Source organism: Theropithecus gelada, chromosome 14 (assembly GCF_003255815.1).
Source record: "Theropithecus gelada isolate Dixy chromosome 14, Tgel_1.0, whole genome shotgun sequence".
Taxonomy (NCBI): domain Eukaryota; kingdom Metazoa; phylum Chordata; class Mammalia; order Primates; family Cercopithecidae; genus Theropithecus; species Theropithecus gelada.
In genome coordinates, this window is record NC_037682.1 from 97,562,784 (window position 1) to 97,577,007 (window position 14,224).

The 14,224-nt window shown below is 35.6% G+C and overlaps 1 protein-coding gene across 7 annotated transcripts in view; it reads left to right on the plus strand.

Annotated features, from left to right (window-relative positions):
• GRIA4 (glutamate ionotropic receptor AMPA type subunit 4) overlaps positions 1–14,224 on the plus strand; it is a 370,821-nt gene that overhangs the window by 241,378 nt on the left and 115,219 nt on the right. For all 7 annotated transcript variants that reach the window (XR_003115686.1, XM_025357619.1, XM_025357623.1 and 4 more), the window contains one exon: positions 9,648–9,832. Coding sequence is in view for 6 of the 7 variants with exons in the window: in XM_025357619.1 (XP_025213404.1) it covers positions 9,648–9,832 (185 nt within the window). In the remaining variant the exon portion in view is untranslated. The remainder of the gene's footprint in view (positions 1–9,647; positions 9,833–14,224) is intronic.

Sequence of the window (14,224 nt, forward strand, 5' to 3'; positions counted from 1 at the left end):
GCTCTAAAGAAAAGACGAAGTAATGTTTTAAAATATCACTTTCAAATCAACCAAAATGAATGGTTTTGGCTTTGTGTATAAAAGCCAGATCCAAATTAATATTATTTACAGTACACAGCTTGGCATGTGAATATAACAAGCTGATACTTAATATATTATGTAACACTTCTTTGAGTTTCGTTGCTAGTGATTACTTTTATGATTAATTAATGAGATCTGTTGGACTCAGACTACAACATAGGGTAGAATAAATTAATTGGTCTTTTAAGAACCAGAAGTCTTTGGACAGCATTGGCTGTCTTGCACCCTCAATTAATGAGTCAATTTTGCAGGTTAGCTCAGGATTTGTTTATATGAACCAAAAACATTTCTGTTTTTATCATTTAGAATGGAGTCCTTTCTGAAATGAATTTCACACTTACTTTAATTCTGAGTTTTTTGAAGCTTATTTTCCCTCTTATTAATGACTCAGGATGGTTGCTATGAATAAAGATTGTGAAAATCGGAGATTAATATTAAGGGCTACCTTAGGATGTCTCTAAAGGTATTCCTGCTGAGATATGTGGGACTCTGGGCTTCCACAACTCAAGACCTCCCTCTGCCATTTGTAGAGTTGTGGAGTTTTTGCATTTACTTGCCACATTATTTTAGGACCTAAATGTACAAAGTATAAATTAAGTAGTTTTCAGTCATTCAGATGCCACATCATATTACTTATTATTCATTCAGAAGCTGTCTCTGGGATGAACAATAAGATATTGCTGATATTTCATTATCTTTGATCAGCAGAAATGAAAATTTCATATGGCTCCATCTGATACAATGAAATATCTCCTGGCTGTTATACAGATAAGTACAGAATTGGTTGGGGAGCAGGGGAGTGTAGAATTTAGAGAAAAGCAAACAATCAACACTCTCCTTTCTTTCCACTTTTTCTGGAGTGGGTCTAGGTGAGAGGAGCTTTGGCATCATGCCTGTATTAATTTCAGTAGTCTCCTATTTGGATTCCCTGTCCTCTTTCTCTTTCCACTCTTCGGATGCATCATTTCCACTATATGAAGCTAACATTATAAAAGCAGTTTTATAAATCTGCCTCTTCTCTGCTCCAAAGCTTCCAAGGTTTCTAGTGTTTCACTATTGTTTCATGATTATCAAAGGAGTAATTTCTAAACTTTCAGTATTTCATTATCCAAAAGTATTTATTGAGTCCCTTTTAGATGCCAAGTCTTCTTCTAGGCACAGTGAACAAAACAAAGTTCCTGACTTCATGAGCTTACCTTCTAGTGGGGGAAACAGACAATAAACAAGGTGAGTGAGTAAAATCTAGAGTATATTAGGTGGTGGTGAAGTGTTGAGGAGAAAGTAAAGCAGAGAAGAGAAACAGAAAATCATAGGATGAAGGAGTTGAAATTTTACATAAAGTAACCCAGAATGGCCTCACTGAAGAGAAGGCATTTGGGTAGAAACCTGAGAACATAAAGGCAGAATCCTGAAGACCCATCTTGGTGAAAGCATAGCAGGGTGAAGCCCGAGGCAGAGCACCCCTGGCAAAGAGGCCAGATGGCTGGTAATGTTTGAGAGTGAGAGAGAGGTAGATGACATCAGTATAAAGGAGCAATTGGAGAGTTTGGACCTGTAAGTGGTGTGATCTGGCTTGCCTGGAAAGTTCCATTCCTGAAGCTATGAGCAGTGTGAAGGGGAGGAAAGAAAAAACATGTAAACAGGCACTTGCAATAATCCTTGGCAAGAGGCTGGGGCCTAGGTGGAGGCAGTGTTGGTAGGGAGAAATGGTCAGGTTTTTGATATATTTTGGAAGGTAGTCTTGACAGAATATGCTAAAATACGAGATGTGCTTATGAGAGAAAGAACAGAATTGATGGTGACTGTGATTGAAAGGCCTTCACATCGCAGCCTCAGCCTTCCTTGCTAATTTCATCGCTCTCTCTGTTTGCATGCTGAAGTGTGCTGAAAAGTCCCTAAGCTGGAGAATGGAAGACTTGAGTTCAATTCACAGTACTGCTATTTAGTGGGGTTATGCTTTGATGTAAGTCACATATGTTGCTTTTATTTCTTCACCTTTATGGTGGGGATAATATCTACTTCACAGGGCTGTTATGAGGTTCAATTGTATTGTGAAATACTAATAAAGCATAATATCGTTTATGAATACATTACTCCAGCAGCCTGCTCTATTAACTATCAACAATTAATAATTTATTTAGCATTCTTCAAGCTCCTGCCTCTGTGCCTTTGTTTTATGATGCAGTAGCTCCTTCCTCCTCACCATCTTTATTCATCAACCCTTTCCATCCTTTAGGGACCATACCACAGTCCAAGTCATTCTCTCCACGGTGAAACCCCCTTTGAAAGGATCTATTCTTTTGCTTAACATGCTTTCCCAAAGTATCGCAATATTGAATAGGTTTGACACTCAGAATTATGTCTTACATACTTTACATACTTAATATTAGATAAAGACCTTGTTTCAGTGCCTGCTAACTCACAAACATATATTTTAATTCCCTTATAAAAACTACAATGGTTGTTTTTTATGCACGTTGGAACTGTGAACTTTATACAATGTGACATAAAAAAGTATCAAATCAGAATTGTAAATTTTATATAGTGTGATATATAAAATATATAGTAAAACAGATAAAAGAAAAAATTGTACTTTATGAGCAAAATAATAGCTGTATAGTAATTATGCCAGATATTTATTCTGATTGGAAATTAGTCATTTGCTATTTGAATTTAAAATTATTCAAATTTTTCAAAAATGCTTTACTTAAAATAGAAACACATTGCCTTTATTGTAAAAAGATGTTGGTGGAGGCCCACCGTGCTAAGAAGATAAAAAATGGTAGAATCAAACTTGAAAAGAGATCCAGTGTATTCGCAGGGAATATTCAAAATCTACAGATTGTTTCCATTGATGTCTATAACCAGAGAGAAAAATGGGTTTCTCAGACCTCTGTCAGAATTTATTATACTACTTTGGGGGATGAAGGAGGTGGCTGCAAGGATAGTTTTCATCAGAAGTCAATTGACACCTGAAATCCAAACAGAAAAATATGTGCTTCTGAAGGTCAAAAAAACCCTAAGAGTTCAATCTGAAAATGGAAGTAGAATGACCACCAGTAGAATAGATAGACTCAAATCATCTCTCTCTTTGTCATTTATGTGTCATTAATCACCAAACTAATTTATCCTGTATCCTTAATCTAGAAACTATTCTCCTTCCTCTGCATGGTCCTAAATCTGGCCTCTATTACTTCTCACCTGGATTACTACCATATGGCTTCCTAAGGGATTTTCCCATTTCTGTGCTACCCACATCCATTCTATTTTCCACACTTCAGCTATAATCATCCCTCTAAGACACATTGTTCTGTCACTCTCTTCTGAAAGTCTATGAAGCAAAACCTAAATTCCTTTAAATGATAGAGAAAGCTCTTGTAATATGTCCCTTGCCTGTTCATCTCTCCAGTCTTAGAAGCTCTTTCCACAGCCCATGCCAATTCTCCACATATCCCTTCTTGTCCTTCCAAACACACAAAATAAACTGAAGCTTTTGAAGCTTCTGAATGTGACCTGCTATGCAAGATAAAAAGTATATTCATAAAGTCTTTCAAGGAGAGTTTCCTGAAGCCTCCACACAACCTTTCCACTTATAACCCATTGCCCACAACTTAGTCACAGAGTCATATATCTAGCTGAAAGAGAAGCAAGAAAATATATTTATTCTGACTGTCCATAGGTCCAAGTTAAAATCTCCCCTTCATTGCTTTGGATGAAATACACCTCATTGTATAAATAACTTTAACTTTAAAGATTTAAAGTATCAAATTTTCTTACAAGATGTCATCTGAACTAAATATGAATACTAGAGAATCAGAAGACAATAAATGTTAGTGTCAGAAAATGCCTTAGGAAAAATCTAGGACCCAGAATAACCACCTTTAACAATGATTATTATCAATCCATCTTTGAAGATGAATTTTCTACTTTTACTCTTGAGTGTCTGTAGAAAAGAGAAAACTCAAGATACTCCATCTTATCTTGGGTTTACATGAATAGCTTCAAGCTGTAAAAGTAGGAAAATCTATGCTTATTGTTAGTATGCCCTTTTTGAACTACGGCATAAATAAATACTATAGTTACAGCTGCAGATAATTTTACCCAAGCTACAATGTTGGTTACTCCTCCATGTGCTGAAACCTGGGGGTCCAGACTGTGGCCTTTGAACATGTTATTTCAGTACTAAGCTGCTTTGGAAAGAGTCCAACCTAAATGGTTATTAAATCTACTCCACAGTTCCAGCATGGTGGCATTAAATTCAGTGAGGATTACAGAATCTTATTCCTTTCTGTAACTCAAATCAATATGTGGCATTAGAAACACACAGACATACACACCTTTTTCCTTGAATCTACTAGTTTTGGGCACTGACAAATTGTGCTAGACCAGAGATATTGATGATGTAGTAGCAAGTACCTCCATAGCAATTTACACAATTAATGAGGGAGGCTTTAATTTAACTAACTACAAGCTGCTGCTATGCCCCTTGCCATGTTCCCTTTTCAGGCTCAGCAACCTCCCATGGGACAGACCTAGTCTTCTCCTTCCCAAACCAGTTCCCATAATCTAGATGTTTCTCTATCCCATATTCATCAAAATGGCATACCCTTCATCTTATTTTTTACTTCATTATTCTGATGATATTCCTTGATTATTTCCACATTCTTACCTCTTCCCATTTTCTCCTCAATTTCACAATCTGAAAAATGTCTTCTATATCCAGCATTCCATTAACCCTGCTCATGTTAAATGCACCAATGACCTTCTCGTTGAAAAGCACAATGGACACTTTCTAGTTCTCATCCAAGTAAAGCTTTTTCAGGGCAAATGCATAACTCCTTCTTTTCTAAATACTTTCTTCCCTGGCACAAATGTATTCTGCTTCTCTTTCTGCTGCTCTGTGTGCAGACAGTTAAATAACTCTTGCAAATGAAAACATCAAATAAATAAGCCCAGCTATTGTTGTGAGTAGCAACATCCCTGAATTGGTGCTCATCCAAAATAGGTCATAATCCATAGATGATGTAATAAGTGTTGACGTGTAAGGGTGCAGTAGCTCAGGACTGCTTACCTCATTTTGATTGTATTTAACATAATTGATAAAATCTTTATGTGATATCATAACCTTAAAAATATTTTATATGTAATTGACAGTGTTCTTTAGTAACTATGAAAACGCCCTTAATTACTATTATAATCTAATAAAGTGATTATGTCAACGGTATGCTCTACTATTCTAAAAAATTATTTTCATCACATTGAATTTATTTATACAATGAGGTGTATTTTGCATAATGGGTAGTTTACCTATCAGTTTTGCTAGATCGTAAATTCTTTGTAAAAACAAGAATCACATCTTTATCTTTTGTTTCACCTTTGTATTTCACATTGCCTATCTTTTTAAAAATGTTCTTATAGGTACATAGTAGCTGTATATATTTATGGGGTGCGTGAAATATTTTGATACAGGCATACAATGCATAATGATCACATCAGAGTAACTGAGTATCCATCACCTCAAGCATTTATTCTTTATGTTATAAACATTCTAATTATACTCTTAAAGTTATTTTAAAATGTACAATAAATTATTGTTGACTTTAGTCACCCTGTTGTGCTGTCAAAGACTATATCTTATCCATCCTATCTAACTATATTTTTGTACCCATTAACCATCCCCATTTCCCTCCTCCCTCACTATCCTTCCCAGCCTCTGGTAACCATCATTCTACTATCTCTGTAAGTTCAATTGTTTTAACTTTTAGCTCCCATAAATGAGTGAGAACATGTGAAGCTTGTCTTTCTGTACCTGGCTTATTTCACTTAACAAAATGTCATCCAGTTCCCACGTCTTTATCTTGATATACTTTACAGAATTCTGTATGTAGTAGGTTTTCAGTATATTATGTTGAATTAAAATGTTAGACAGCTTTTTAGAGTAGAAGCAAGATTTAAAATATCCTTTACAGTAGTGAATTTCCTGTTCACTACGTGATATTCACCTAAAACTGAAGTATTCATTTTTCGGCCAACAATATTGTACGACAGATTTTCTAATAACTAGGAGATACAAATCATAGCCAGATGTGGAAATAGTATGACTTGACTTATGATTTTCTAGTTTATATAACAACTAAGTTACATAATCATAGATTCAACAGCAGTATTTTATCCTAGTTACAATATATTTCCAGCTATGTTAGCAAATAAATAAGACACTCACATCTGAATATCAATGAATAATAAGACAGCATATTAGAATCAAACATAGCTTATAAAAGAATATAATTTTAGCCAAGCTCTGAAACTATTATTGCATGTCCTTTTCTCTGCAATGAAAGGATGCCATTTATTTCTGACTATGATTAATGGGGCTTTTTAAGTAACCAACTTTCTTTACCATTCAACAAAGATTGTGTCCTAGGGTTCTGTCTGATTCCAATTCTAGTGTCATTTTAAATCTAAAAAATCAGATAATGGAAGGCTGGATTTGAATTATAACTTTGTTTTTAGATTGAGTCCTTCACTTTTGTAAGGTAAGTGGGAATACCTATAAATTTCATCAGAAAGTGTGTGGCTCCACATTCTGTAAAAGTCATGTCAGCAGGAGAATAACAACATGCATCCCTAGTCCTGACATGAAGCCTGACAGCCACATGATGCCAGAAATGCAGCAATATTTAGAGAATCGTGCCAAGCTGTGAATTGAGCACAGGGAGACTATTTCTATGTGTGGGGGCCGTTTTTATTATTTTTACAACACTCAAGCAAACAAAAAAATGTTAGCATTATTCTGGTATGATGATAAATAAAAGGAGAAAAAAGAAAAGTAATACGTCAATTGGTATTTTTAAAAGCATTCATTTTAGGTCAAAGAATATGTTCATAGGTGTCAAAAAATGATTTAAAGGAACATTGCCTCAGTTACCATCAGAGCATAAGCCCCCGCGACAGAATAAATGAGGCATGAACATATGTATTAAGGAAGGTTTCATATCATCATGTTACATATGCGTTGAATGGGAAACAACAGAAAGAGTGCTGGGGTTTTGGGGCAGGGGATCTAGGTAAGATTTGAAAAGATAATTACTGGCATGCATTACAAAAGGAAAGACTAAATGGAGCAATAGATATACCAGAACAATTATATAGTAATTAACATGCCCTCTTTCTTCCTCTTCGGAGAATTTTTTTTCATTTAGATAAAAATGAATCCTGACTGCCACAGTATTTCATTTGGCAGGATATCAGGTAATTTATATTTCAAATATGATCTCATCATCAGTTCCATCTGTTGATCTTAACTGAGCATCAGTAATATTTGGAACTCTGATATGTAGAAAACATACCTGAAAAATTAAAAATCCCTGAATCTATGAGACTCACATACCAATTAGAAAACTCAACGAATATGCCCTTATCTTGCAAGGGCTTTATATTTGTTTTAAAACTTCACTTTTAATCCACCCAGCTCTCTACCCAATTCCAGGATCACAGGAAGAAGAAACTACAGATAGTTGCTATAGAATGAGCTCGAATAAGTGTTAGACTTCCTTAAAGAGGACTAGAATATTTTGTTTATGCTAAACCATAAAGTAAAAATACAACTAACAGGCTCTGATCCTAACCAATCTTAGTGTATGAGATACTTATACATTCAAAGAATCTTTTTTTTTTTATTCTTCTCTCACATTACAATTCAAAAACGAGAGATGGGACTGGGTGCTGTGTCTCATGCCTATAATCCCAGCACTTTGGGAGGCTGAGGCGGGTGGATCACGAGGTCAGGAGTTCAAGACCAGTCTGGCCAATATGGTGAAACCCCATCTCTACTAAAAATACAAAAATTAGCCAGGTATGGTGGCGTGAACCTGTAGTCCCAGTTACTTGGGAGGCTGAGGCAGAAGAATTGCTTGAAGCCGGGAGGCGGAGGTTGCAGTGAGCCAAGATCGTGCCACTGTACTCCAGCCTGGGCAACAGAGCAAGACTCCGTCTGAAAAAAAAAAAGGAGATGAAAAAAAGGCAGGACAATCAAGACAATGTTGGCCTGAAGATATACTCCAAATGCAGGAATTATGAGTTCACAGCTCCTGCCTTAATCCAGATGCTTGGACCAGATGCCTTCCCTTCCACATGCAGAGAGAACTAGATCAAGAACAGGGTGAAGACCATTCATTTTATTCTCTCATGGAAGGCTGTCTTCACATAATAAATGCCCCCACCTCTGGCAGTCTCCCATGCTGCTTCTCAACCTTCAAGACCCAATTCAAGTTGTTTCTCCTTTGTAGTATTTTTCCTTGTTCCATGCAGACAGCTCTAACCAAGCTTTCCCTTGAGCCAACCCTTTACCTTGAGTCCTGCTACACACTTTTTTTTGTTGTTGTTGTTATTTATTTATTTTTTTATTTATTATTATTATACTTTAAGTTGTAGGGTACATGTGCATAACGTGCAGGTTTGTTACATATGTATACTTGTGCCATGTTGGTGTGCTGCACCCATCAACTCGTCATTTACATCAGGTATAACTCCCAATGCAATCCCTCCCCCCTCCCCCCTCCCCATGATAGGCCCCGCTGTGTGATGTTCCCCTTCCTGAGTCCAAGTGATCTCATTGTTCAGTTCCCACCTATGAGTGAGAACATGCGGTGTTTGGTTTTCTGTTCTTGTGATAGTTTGCTAAGAATGATGGTTTCCAGCTGCATCCATGTCCCTACAAAGGACACAAACTCATCCTTTTTTATGGCTGCATAGTATTCCATGGTGTATATGTGCCACATTTTCTTAATCCAGTCTGTCACTGATGGACATTTGGGTTGATTCCAAGTCTTTGCTATTGTGAATAGTGCTGCAATAAACATACGTGTGCATGTGTCTTTATAGCAGCATAATTTACAATCCTTTAGGTATACACACTTTTTAAAACTAAGTTTCTCTTGTTTATTTGGTCATCAGTCTCTTACCGATTAGGAGTACCAGTGCCTCACCTAGTGGTCATTCAACTCATCCCCAGTCTATATCATTCCCCTGCTGAGAGAGGAAGAGTTAAATAATGCCTCTCTAATATGCACCTGTCCTCATCTACAAATAAGGCACCGAGAATAATGGGTCCTCAATAAATACTGTTGTACTATTTCTTTTACATCTTCTCTTCCGTAGTTGAACCAAAAATGTTGTACTACCTTGCTCAAGGGCAAAGTCAAACAGTTGTTCAAAATGAGTTCCATCTAGTGAGTAAAATAACAAAAAGGGTTTATAAATTTCTATTGACTACAGGTGGATTTGTCTCATCAAAAAAAGTGTCTAGAGCAATGCAATATTCTCCACTAAAGAGATTTTGAGAGTACAAGGTATGGTGTTGCTACTTCATTCAATCGATATTTTAAGAGATTTTGTTCCCATGACTAAAGAAAGTAAGAACAAATTATTCAGAAATAACCACACAGACTTTAAGTTTCTAAGCATTCAGTATATTTTGGAGTATAACAGTGTTGATTTGGGCTCAGTGCCTGCATACGTCATTAAAGGGGAGTAATGTTTTTAGTAACTTTTTTTTCCCCCAATAGGATACTCGATACTCCAAGCTATTATGGAAAAAGCAGGACAAAATGGTTGGCATGTCAGCGCTATATGTGTGGAAAATTTTAATGATGTCAGCTATAGGCAACTTCTAGAAGAGCTTGATAGAAGACAAGAGAAGAAGTTTGTAATAGACTGTGAGATAGAGAGACTTCAAAACATATTAGAACAGGTAAGTCCTAGATTTTATATTTTTAACCTAGACCCTATACAGAAAAATTTAACCTTTGATTGACTTCTCCCGATCAACATTTTCTCCCAACTTTTAATCTGGAGTGTGAGGTTTGAGAGTTTTCATTCCATGACTTATCTTCAGGACGAAATCACAATCTTTTATCACCAAAGACCCTTTTGGTTCTTAGGTCTCAACGTATTTAGAAAGCTATTTCTCATATATTCTTAAGACTTGAACGAGTGAAGGACCCTGTGTGAATCTTTAAGAGCTCCTGGCCTCCAGTTTTCAAAAATATTAATGTTGAAGATTAATCCCACCTAAAAACAGTACAAAAATTCTAAATTTGTGAGTGCATCTTTTTTAGAGGCACACTTACTTTAGAGAAGTGCTACATGAGAAATAGAAACATAAATTACTAAAGCAATAAAATAAAAGAAAATTCAGTGGCATACTGTATAAAATTTAGTGGAATACTGTATATAACATATTTTCTGCTAGGTATGATGAGTAAATACATTACTACCCCAGTGGAAATGGTTTTCAACTCTCCTCAAAACGGAAAAATCCTTGAATAAAGGTTTCAATAAATATTTGTTGATTTGATTTGAAGCAGCCAGGAAAAGATTAAACTGAGCTTTGCTGTTGTATTAAATGATAGGAAAATATCATCAAATAATGGATAACATCTGCCTTCCCCTACCCCTGCAGATCATGATAAAGCTTTAAAGGCTCTTTGGCTAAAATCGCAGTGAATGAATGCCATCTAGTGGTTTTAGAAATGCTTGCTCATATTTATCTACAGTATGTTAGTTCAGCCAGACGTGGGCAATACAATTTTTTGTTGGTTAGTTTGTTACATATCGTTTAACTGCATAATTATATGACTTGATTTCTAATAGTAAACTTGCCAATTTGGAGGCTTATTTATAGGAATAACTTTAGTATTCAATTATAAAAATGAAAATCAAAATATATTTCAGAGATTCAGCCTTACTATTTGCAGGCACGGGACTAGATGTCTTCAGTTTCCTTCCTCAACTATATTAACATTGGTAAAAGTGAAAAATAAAACAAAACAAACAAAAATGTTGTATTGCTAAAGTCTAAAGAAGCCAGACCATAAGAGGAAATAACAGAGTATTTGCTTCCTGTCATCCCTTTGTAGAAGAAAAAGCTATAAACAGATAGATAGATAGATAGATAGATAGATAGATAGATAGATAGATAGATAGACAGACAGACATACCAAAGAAATATGTATATGTTATTTTGGGAAATATTAATTAAAAGCCTATACATTTATACATTACTCGCGCTTATTCCTGAGAGAGTCCAAAAAATTATTGAAGTTGTAGCTATTCAATGTATATGAAATTTTTAAATGGTTAGTTACAGAATCCAAGAAAAAAATCTTTCTTCTTTCTTAAGCAATACAGCCACTTTACCTCCGACTCCCATTGCCCTCCCTCCCACTCCCACCCCTGTATTGAAAGTTTGAGTTGTTTGACCTGAACAACTGAAGCTTTGTAAATAACTCACGATGAATCCCACAGAGCAGCCAATTCTAAGAACTGCCTGGATTGCCAAGTTCCTGTCAGAGGGTGAGTAAGGCTCAGAAAGACCCTCCACTTAGCACCTGTGCTTAAAAGACCAAGTCTGGAGGAGGCAGTTGAGTGCCTAAAGCACACTGACCCATTTCAGAGGCTTAGCTGGTTGCTAAGAAGAAAATCGGCACACCTGGGTGCTTTGGATAAACTCTTTGAATAAGCCATAAATGAGCTCTTGCTAAAGGAACTGAACATCTTATATTTTTTTGTCGTTTTAAAGAAATTAGAAAACTTGAGTGTCTACCTTTTCTATTTTTCTTGCTGAATTCTAAAAGGTTTCTTTTCTATCATGATTGCATGGTAATAATAATAATAATAGTAGTAAGAGAACTTTGTCCATTTAAAATGCCTCTCAGGTATAAATCTCATAAATTGCAATAAAGTCGACTGCATTGTGAGAAAATAATGTACTCTTAATTGTCCTATAAAATTTTCCCTCAAGAAAAGCTGTGTTTTTATTCTGAACATGCTGTTGTTATTGTTGTTTACTATCTGTATTTTAATTCCTTGTAGCTCTAAATGAAACAACTTTTAATGTTTTCTTGGTTTTACTTTTGGCTCATCCACAAGAGCTAATCCACACTTTGTCAAGGATTTGTACATGTACCTTAAGACTCCTGTGTTTCAACATCCTCTTTCATAAATTAAGATAGCAAGAGGAAACAATTTCAAAACAAAGCATTTTTAAAAGGTAAAAAGTTAAATGCTAAATAGTCTTGATTAGAAAAATGCCTTTGAAAAGGTGGCCCTTTCTCAGAAGATGGTGAAATTAATACAATGATGATAACGTTCTAGAAGAATGGACACACTTCATATTAGTAAATTTCTATGGCTGGGCATGGTGGCTCATGCCTGTAATCCCAGAACTTTGGGAGGCCGAGGCGGGGGGATCACCTGAGGTTGGGAGTTCGAGACCATTCTGACAAACAAGGAGAAACCCTGTCTCTACTAAAAATAAAAAATTAGTCGGGTGTGGTGGCACATGCCTGTAATCCTAGCTACTCGGGAGACTGAGACAGCAGAATCACTTAAACCCAGGAGGCAGAGGTTGTGGTGACCCGAGATCGTGCCATTACACTCCAGCCTGGGCAACAACAGTGAAACTCCATCTCAAAAAAAATTTAAAAAAAAAAATAATAATTCTAGAAGGATGGGCACATTTTATATTATGGTAGCATGCCATCAATCATTACTTCATTGACATCTTAATTTGTATCAATTTGCAAAAACATAGTAGAAATAGTTCAGACAATATTCTCTCAAAATACGTTAATGGAAAACTATGGTTATAGAACCTTTTCATTTTCTATACATGTTTTCCAAATTATTTTTATGACATGAACTAATTAGTTCTTATAAACGTATTGCTATTTAATATAGTAGCTAGACATATACTCATTCAAGCATGTCACAAAATGAGTTTAAGATCAAGTATTTAAAAATATGGTTTAATGTACACCATAAGAAAAAAATGGAAGAATGTATGTAAATATCATCCACTGAGTCATTTAAGAGAGTAGAAACACTGAAACCACAAAGTTGGATTTATTTTGATCATATCAACTCCAGTCAAACAAATTGGAATTTTAGCTCTCTAAATCCAATGGGCAATTTGGTCCACTCATTTGCAGAAACAAGCCTTGAAAAGAAACCTAAAACGAGAAGTATTTTTAAGTGTTTGCTGAATTTGTGATAAATTTTTGATAGACTATTTTTACTTAAATTGCTATGAGTTTGACTGAAAGATATTATAAATATCATTGTGGACCCTAGCTTTATTCCTTTCACCTAATTTTCTTCCTGTAACAATATGTCAATTATTTTGTAGAATAGCTTGCAATAGCTTCATATAGCTGGAATCAAATGAACTGTTTCATATCAAAACAAGAGATTTATAGTGTGAGTCTTTTTATATATGATTTATACATGTATCTGTTAATTTTAAATTCTGAACTCTGTTGCTTGCAGAGAGTCCCTAGGGATTCTACCTAATAACGTTATCAATTGAACACTGAAGCATCAGATTTTGGTTCACATGTTTAACCTAGTAGCAAAAAAAGCAACAACAAACCTTATCTTAACTATCTTTCTGGCAGCCAAAGTAATTGAGCAAAATGGCACTTAAGGCTAGTGGTTGCTCATGCATTTTACTCCACTGTGATAAAAACCCAAGGGTCCAGCAGCTAGATTTGTGTGTTCCTGTTAGTGAAACCCTATTCCCATGAACTCCCAGCTCTGATCCTCTGGAACAGAATTATCACAATGGGTAGTTGGATGGTCTGTACTCGTCTACCTCTTTCTTTGGTCAGTTACATTATATCTCCCAAATTATGATGGTGCCAACAAAATAAAAATGAGTGTTTTCATTCTCTGAGAGATGGGTAAGAAATCTTTAGTTGTTTATTTTTAAAAAGTAAATGGAATCACTTACCACCTATGATTCTTCTCCTTCTCACTTTAAATAAGGACAGTTGAGCTGAGATGACCTTGAAAACCCTTGGTCTCTCTAAAAGTCAATAATGCTATTTCCAGTGAAGTCTTTTTAATGATTTGTTTGATCCTAAAGCAATGTATAATTTTATGCATGGGATATACCTTGAAAAGGAGCATGTATTAATAGTAAAACTTCAGTCAAGTGACCTTTTCTGGATATTTATTCATTCTACAAACATTTATTAAGTCCCCACTGTGTGTGTATGTGTGTGTGTGTGTGTGTGTGTGTGTGTGTGTGTGAGACACTACATATGCAGTGTGTGTGTATACATATATATACACACACACA